This window comes from Myxine glutinosa, chromosome 2 (genome assembly GCF_964187855.1).
Source record: "Myxine glutinosa chromosome 2, kmMyxGlut1.1, whole genome shotgun sequence".
In the NCBI taxonomy this organism is placed as follows: Eukaryota; Metazoa; Chordata; class Myxini; order Myxiniformes; family Myxinidae; genus Myxine; species Myxine glutinosa.
Window position 1 is genome coordinate 111,379,276 of NC_136262.1, and position 8,854 is coordinate 111,388,129.

The 8,854-nt window shown below is 42.6% G+C and overlaps 1 protein-coding gene across 1 annotated transcript in view; it reads left to right on the forward strand.

Moving 5' to 3' along the window:
- The window catches only part of KDSR (3-ketodihydrosphingosine reductase), a 72,529-nt gene extending 69,191 nt beyond the window's left edge, over window positions 1-3,338 (forward strand). Inside the window, exon 10 of the mRNA XM_068107483.2 lies at window positions 3,045-3,338. Within this exon, the coding sequence (XP_067963584.1) occupies window positions 3,045-3,200 (156 nt within the window). The 3' untranslated portion in view covers window positions 3,201-3,338. The remainder of the gene's footprint in view (window positions 1-3,044) is intronic.
- The last annotated feature ends 5,516 nt before the right edge of the window (window positions 3,339-8,854 follow it).

Below are 8,854 nucleotides of genomic sequence, written 5' to 3' on the forward strand. Positions count from 1 at the left end.
CACTCAGTCCACCTCTATTCAAATTATCTAGGAACTCAGATGACACCTCGTTACCATCTTCATCATCCATGATCTCCTCCATACTGGTGCTATCACCATATTTATGAACAAGGTATCTGGCCAAATAAACAACTTTATGCTTAAGGGCATCATCAGACCTCAAGAGTTCCTGAGTGTCATGAGGAGTGATCTCGTCAATGAGTTCACTTCGCTCATCTGGATTTATGGAAGTACCACAATTCTTGTCGCAAACAAGCACACGATAACTAGATTCTGGCATAATGTCATGCTTAACGAGTGTCTGCAAATTTGCAATTTTAGCTGCAGCCATAATGTCAACTACGTCAATGTAGAAGTTTCCACCGCATCTTTGCCTGGCTTGGCCAAAAAACTTTTCCAAGGCTTCATCCGTGAATATAGCAGGAATAACGTAGTCAAAGTCTTTCTCTGCCAGAAGCAATTTGGCAGCATCCACATTATTACGCGTGGACACAGTGAAGGCTTCAGCAGTTTGCCGAGTTAGCTTCAGCTTACGACCACCACCTCCTTGCCATGCGCAGGTAGATATAATTTGGCAGGCCTCCTCCAGCCTAGTGAAACTTGTACAGTCTGCTGTCCAAGGCTGTCTGGATTCGTCATGCAGATGGATAGCTGAGAAACGGTCTTTCACATTCATCATCTTGAACCACTCACTCATTGTCTGGGTGAGAATGATGGTGCCTTCACTGATGCCCAGTGAATCCTTGAAGGTCTTTAAGGCAGCGACAGTCTTGTCATTGAACACCTGACATACCAAGGGTACGCTCTGGCGTTGAAAGTGCTTGGGGAAAACAGCGGTGTGCGTCAGCTTGGTTAAGCGAATAGGAGTAACTCGGTCGATCTCATAAAGCTTCCGAATATCACTCCAGTAAGCTTTGTACTCATTGCCATGTATGACAAATGAGAGTGTCTGGCCATCAACAGTAATCCAGTTGTTGCGAACATTTTTGAAGATGTGCACGTAGTCGTACACTAAGAACATAGATTGCTCTTGAATCGATAGCACTTGACAACTTCCCGGTCCTCCAAGTTTTGAATAAACACTGCGATTGGTATTGCAATTGTCACATATCAAAGAAATCACAGTACCGCCAGCACCAACTACAGCTGAGGCAGCTTCGATGAGGAGTTCCTTCAGCTGATCGGCAGTTAGTTTTTTGCAGGGCAAAACGCGTAGAATATAGCGTGGACCACTAAAATGGCAGGCAACTTCAACAACCATAGCATGTGAAGCAAGCATTTCATGGTCACCTGCCGCTGCAGCATTTTGAGCGTATCCTAGAACATGCCCTCCAGAAAATCGCAATGTCTCGACCAGCTTTACCTCGTCCAACATTAAATTGACCAAACGCTGCTGCGGCTTAAGCTGGTCGAACAACGTTTTGAGGTTGGAGTCCTGCAGACTACTAGAAAGCACCTGTTTTACCTTTTTTGTTGATGGTAGAATGATTAAGCTGGATCGACGAATCATTTTGTATGCACTGGGTGATATGTTGTGAAGCTGCATTGCGAAAATCATAGTATCGGTATCAAATCAGCGACCATCAGGAGGTATGAACACATGCTGCAGCTGCAACAGAAGGAAGGTTAAATGAGGAAGCTCGTGTGCCTCAGTCATCTTGCAGAGCTGGCTTATTACGTGCTGAAGAATTTCCTGGCTTGTGTACTCATAGGTGTTTACCTGGTCAGTTATGGATCGAATCTGGGACCGTTTTGAGAGCAAGCTGTTCTTTTGCAAAGGAAAAAGTCGTTTGGGCACCTCAATGCCATCTTTCTCAACTCTATTCAAGAATAGGAATCCAAAAGGTGAGCTGACTTGTTGGAAATGAAAGAACTGCCTGACAGTTTGTCCAGTAGCGTCAGTTATTGATAGGTACAGGTTTTTCTGGTCTTTTATGACGTTAAAGCCAGGAAAATAGGAGCTGATTTTGGCGCAGAAGTGGTCGAAATCTTGGATCTTGTCTGCAGCCTCAGCAGCTGCATGCACCTTCTTAGTTATTGATTCTGATGTAGAAGATGATGTTGGGCGTGGGGCTGAAGTAACCTGCTTCAAAACTGATTTCGGTAATCCAGGAAATATTGATGGGGGTTCTTTGGGTCACTTGCCACCCTTAACTGACACCCATTTACAATTGAAATGTGTCTCACAAATATATATCTCCTTCAAGCGCCTCAAGCTTTCTTTCTCATTCGGCATTGCCAATATCCATCTCTCCCTCTCCTCAGGATCGGATAGGTCCTTTACATAAGGCGTCCCATCATAGTTTCCTTTACAGCCAAAGCAGCTGCAACGACGTGGCATCTTGTCATGAAAGCAGGAAACAAAACAAAGATCCTGTGAGATCACCAGCTGGACAGTTTCTGAAAGAGAAGAGAAACATATTATTTTGCTGATTTCCGAAATATTAAATGTGAAATATCACAATTAATTTTAAAATAAATAATAATTAATACACAAAAAAAAATAAAATAAATTAATACACAAATCAAAAAAAATAAAAACAAAATTGTTTAAAAATAAAGTTGCCAAATGGAAAAAAATTATGTATATTCAAATTATTTTTTCGAGGGAAACTCATCTGTTATAATACAGACTATTATATTTTATTTATTTATTTATTTATTTATTATTTTATTACATAAATTACATGTCATATGTCAATTTCATTCCAATCCATCCAATAGTAAGGTGCTGTGGTATTTGCATAGAAAACGAGGCATTCATAGAAAACGAGATAGAAAATGGGAACTCAGACTCAAGTTACAAACCCTGAGGTCGTAACGTTCCAATCCTTCTCTAAAGGAGTCTATGATATATATATACACCGCATTATATATATATATATATATATATATATATATATATATATATATATATATATATATATATATATATATATATATATATATCAGGTCTTACAGTAATAATTAAAGCAAAAGCAACACTGCTTCAATAAGACAAATTTTCTATTAACTTGCTTCTTCATTCCTTGTCTTCTCAACAGGTTTTCTCCATGGGCTTCCTTCGATTTGTCTCCCTGTTCTATTTGCAAAGTTTTGATGGTATTGTACAACGCTGTATGTTCCGTCGAATTACAGAGAAACGGAGTGAGACATCACTCTTTGGAAGCAGTGCAGGTTTAGAAAAGAAAGACCATTGAGCTCTTTTCCACCTTCGCCATGATGCTTGAAAGACACTGATATTTGTTTAAAGGGAGAATGACTTCTCCTTAGTTTTTGAATTGTGTTCCTCAGCTTAGAATCTTCCATGGTTTATTGGCTAATTCATACAAACACCACAATGGGACGTTCATTTCCTTTAACGTAACGGCAGCTTCCATATATATATATATATATATATATATATATATATATATATATATATATATATATATATATATATATATATATATATATATATTCTCGTGTTTTAGTGGTTAATAGAGAAGGATGCATCTGACGTTTCTGGTATTAAAATTATTATACGAATGGAAGACGTATAAAAGATTATTCTCCCTCCCCCCAACCCCAACGTTTTTATTTTAATCGGAATGTTAATTCTGAAGCTCATTGGTGCAGTGTGGGGTGTAAGTAGGACAGGTGTCTAGTTTTGTTTAATTAAAACAAGAATATTGAATCATTTGGGCCGATTTATTCTGTCGGTTGGAACTACAGATAGGATTATCAAATGACATTAGTCTTTGCCAGTAAGACTAGCTCTTCATTCTTCCTTGAACTCCAGGTCGGCCCTCTTATTCAGGTGTGAAACACCAACATTTCTGAAGGAAGTAATTAGTGTGGTAGCTTTCTGGTAGGTGAACGTTGATGTGGTGCAGTATGATCTCTAGTGAAGACACATTGTGGAAAACACCTGTGTGCTCTGAGCGATGGGTGAGAAGCACAAGGATGGATTTGATGGACCCCCAAGGAAAAGATATCGTCCAAGCTTGCCAACACTTATTTACCACGTGTTGTCACCCTCCAGCCCGTAAGCTATTGCGAGGTGTGGCCTGAATTTTGTTCGACTTGTTTGCTTGAAGGTTATTTGATATTTGGGTTATTTTTGAAAGCTAAAATGTGTGAAATATTGTGAAGATTGAGGATTTTTTTTGGAGCAGGGAAATTTGTGATAAAGAGGCAGGATAGAGTTTGTCAGTAATACCATGTTGGCCTTTTTACCCATTCCAATCTTAACCTGTGGCTTGTAATGTTATAAACTGAGGTTAAAATCCCATCTACTTGATGTATTTGTCCATCGACGATCGACGTCCTTGTAATTCATGTGAAGTACATTAATGTCTCCTCATGTCTTTGTCGTGCATACTATTTGCATACAAGTTCCACCAGGTGGCTTGATCACCATTTGTTTTTTTTCAAGTTGTTACAAGTTTGGTGCATTTATGGTTTTTGAGCTTTTTTGATGAAGAGTAAGTTGCCTTTAATGTTGACGGATTATAAACATTATTCCACACCCCATAAAGTTTAAGTTCATTCTTGATTGTTCGACAGATGTTTCCCATGCTGGGTCAAGTGGCACTGATCTGGTAACCGTAGTAATAGGCCGGTAGCAAAACCTTGGTAAGGACCAAGAAATGAAATTTCGTTCCGCGGAATGGGTGCTCGGTGAAATTTCACCTGATGCTAACTGTTGGTACACCAAACATCAGAGAAAAGGTTATCCGTCCAACTCTTGCCCATTAAGGGTATGGAGGCCCTTAAAGATATAGTAGTTTATCCCTTTCGACAAAATACCTTTAAAAAGAAAACATCTTTACTGCGGCATTTATACGATTATATGAGGACCATAAACGTGCCGCCAGCAGTCGGGGGATGTGAAAAGGCCCTTCTGATCATCCGGTGTTGAATTTCCAACCCCAGTGGCATAGCGAGGGGGGGCATGGTGCCATGCCCCCGCCCCCCCCCCCCCCTCGGCAATCTCAGGCAATCTAGCTTTCAAAATTTTCCCGGGGGTGTCCATGGGGCCATCCCCCCTCAGGGCCATGACGTTTTTCAAAAATAACAAGAAACTATTCAGGCTTAGCTGCAACTTCAGCAACGGGCGCAATATGGCCACAGATTGCATCTCAGGCAATCTAGCTTTCAAAATTTTCCCGGGGATGACCCCCTCTCGGGTAAATGAAGATTTTAAAAAAAACGTCCGGTCATTGGTCCCCCCCCTCGTGTAAATCCCTCATATAATTGTATAATATGCGAAAACCATTCTGTGTACACTGCTTAATTTTGATTGGCAAAAGGGTTGATATGCGATAAGCGGATAGACTGTACGTTGGGCTTGGGCGGTTCACTGAAGATAAATTGATCCTCCTGAACACTCTTGAGGTTGGTAACTCACTCACGAAGTGAACAACCGCGGAATGAGATGGATGGTCATGGAGCGAGCATTGCTCAAGATCCTTGAGGTGAATTAGGGAAAACAGTAGGCCGTGCTGACAGTCAGAGCTATTCACAGCGTGTTTATTAGTACCGTACCGTACTTACAAAAACGTTTCTCAAACAATACAGGTAAAAAACAATATAGAGTGAACAACGGAGAAACCTTAAAAACACCGTAAATCACAACCATATATGGGCATTGGGCATCAGATTTCAACAGCTCAAATATTGAAATGCTAATGGTCGTTTTCTATGTCGCTGTCATCACTCCCGGACCCATTTTCGAATGCATTTTCCGTCGTCGTATTGGTACCGTTGTCACACTCTTGGCACAAACACATGTCTGTGCATGAAAGGCCCGAATTTAGGCATGAACAGCGACCAGACGTACATTTAGTTTTCTTACAGGAACATGCCACCGCTTCCAGTACTGATTTAGGAGCGGGTGCGCGAGTCATCCACACAATCCCCAAATCCTCTCCGTCAACCACACAATCCCCAAATCCTCTCCGTCAACCACCCAGCCATGCTCTTGTGGGGAGGGGGCCTGCATCAATGGGACGAAGGAACTCCGATGTATACAGGATTGGTAGGCAGCTCTCAGTGAATGTTGATGTAGGGCATCTTTAGTCGGCGGAAGAGTCGCTTCGTTTGGCGATAAGGACAGACAGAAGAGTTTATACCTCGCTTCATGGAGGTCCGACGTTGAGAATTGACTGGTATACAAGGCCACAACAAACTTCTGTAACACCGATTCGGTTTCCTCAGACAAGAAAAACGATGAGCCCAGCTCTGTGAAAGCTGTTTGAAAATCTGCACTGTCGCACAACATGGTGAAAGGACGACATTTTCCTTTCCCTTTGAATGAGCTGACCGAGTCGCAGCCAGTGAAAACGTGTAAACCAATCAGACAGTCACACACAGACTCGCCCAATGTAGCCCTCACGGTTCCAATATCGAGTACCCTTGTGGTGTTCTTGTGCCCGGTAGAAAACAATAACCGTGTCTGACTGTCCTTCCACAAGCTGATCGCTCTGATGGCTACATCACTGTCAGGACTGTGTATCACGACACTGTCGTGGCTCTGCCTTGCATGTTTCGCATGAAGCAACAGTCTGGTATCAGCCTCTTAATGGTCACAGAACAGCTCTGATACGACACGGACATCAGGTGACTGAGTCGCCTGCGCGGACACACTGAGCTCATGACATTCCTGACCGTGGGTGACGAAAAGAGAGTAGTCCTGATTACAATGAGGCAGGGGGTGAGATTGCCAGGTCTCAAACAAGAATTTGAACAAGGCCTCTTTGTTTCTGCCATCCCCAATGAATTTTTTCCGCTGTGATGGTACCTTCTGAGAACTGCCATAGAGGTGGATGAAATTTGTCCCAGTCTCGCTGTACCGACGAGAGCGCTCGGCGTTTTTGATGGAGATTTTCGGGTACTGATCACAAATGAAGTCGGCCCGAGTGGACCTGAATCTCCTCATCAGCTGGACGATGACACCGACCACAAGGTTTGCTAAATCACCAAAAGTATCAGGAATGCGGCCAAGGCCGTGTATCAAACCCATGGCGTCGATCATGAGGGCTGATCCACTTGAACAGGAAACGGCCAGTCCCTCAACCTTCTTCTCAATGCTATCCAGTAGCGCAGACTTGGCGGTTTTAGCTAAACTCCCATCACATGTAGACAAGGGTAAGGAAATGGGACTAAGTGAATAGGACAAAACACCTCTCAAGTCAAGCTGATGGGTTTGAGCGATGATGAGAAACCTCGCCAGCAGTTTGTAATCTGACCGCAAGGCCGTGAGACCTTTGCTCCCACCTTTAGGAGGCCTCCTCAAGTCAGCAAACGTCTTCAGCTTTTGGGTTTTGATTGGTGAGTAGAAGTCCTTAGTGTTCTCGATTACATGAGAAGACACGAATTCCTGCAGGCCGGTAGAAATCGCTATGATGCGATGCAACACGGTCAGTCATGGGCGCAGCCATGACAGTTGATCACAGAAGTCACATGATCATATTCTGTTATGTGATTGGCTGACACCTGTCTACATATGCGAAAGGCGGTACAACGGCACCCGAGATAGGCAAGTGGGCAAGACAATATAGTGCACACAATTTCATCTCGTAACATATGTTTGGGCCAATATATTTTGGAGAACTTTTGATATGTTCAACACCATTAGATTCAACAACTTTTCGCATGGTAAAATTTTAGCACCTCGGACACCAAACGAAATGTCATTTCCCACAGAGTTGCTACCGGCCTATAACCTTACATCCGGCGTTATGAGATAATGTTCGATGTTTGGATTAAAATAAGCAAAGCAAAAAGTTGTTTTTATTTACTTTGCATCACTTTGAACTTGCTCTTCATAAAAACTTTTTTTCCCTTTTTTCTAAATAAAGTTGTTGGATGATAAACAATCATTTATTTAATGCCTGATTAATCATTCACCCTCCACAAGAAAGCTCTGTCTTCTAGCCTCACTTCACAAAACTACTTGATGTATGGATTTGTGTTGCTCAACTAGTGCTGAAACTGCAAGAGTTCCATCGCCATCTGAAGTCCACAGAGCCACTCCTTTGTAAGCTGGTCTTTCAGCATCTAGTCCATGAAACTGCATGGGGTTCAAAGACTGACTTGTGCTTCCAGAGCTCTCGTGTGATTGTACTGCAGAAAGTAAGGCCCTAGGCCCTACCTCATAGGTCTGAGCATCCTGTGTATTTCAATCTTTCCCATGATGCTTGTCAATGATTGTGTTGAATCGGTCTGGGATAAGTGATAGCCCACCAGACACATAATCATTTGACTGGAGATGATAGATGCAAATAACTGCCGAAAAAGGAGGAGTGGAGGCGTTAACCATAATACTCACTACCGATTAATTTGGCATGCGGTAGATGACGACGGCTTACCCGAATACCTGCAGATCAAACGATAAAATGGTGACTTGATGGAGTGCAAGGTACACAATACCTGGTACACAGACTTTAGGTTGTTGTTGGAAAATCTTTGTTCAGCATATATAGCCAGGTAATCCACACATTTATGCTTGTCAGTGCAGAAGCTTTGTCTCAGTTAATTGCTTACTATGTATGAATGCTAATTATGCTTGATGGCAGTTATTGTCCCCCGTCGCTCAGCGGAGCGAAAGGGGGACTATGGCTTTCCCCTCCGTCCGTCCGGGCGTGCGTGCGTGCGTAAGCGAAGGACCGCATTCGAATTTGGTGTGTGGGTGCAACCCACGTCAAAATCCAAGATGGCCGCCGCCATGTATGTCTGATGCCATGTATGTCTGAACCTTGTAACCTGCATATCTTGAAAAATAAGCGAAGTACCAACTTCTAATCTGGTGTGTGGGTGTATCTAGGCACAAGGAAGAACGCTGTTTAAAATCGGGTCGCCACGTCAAAAT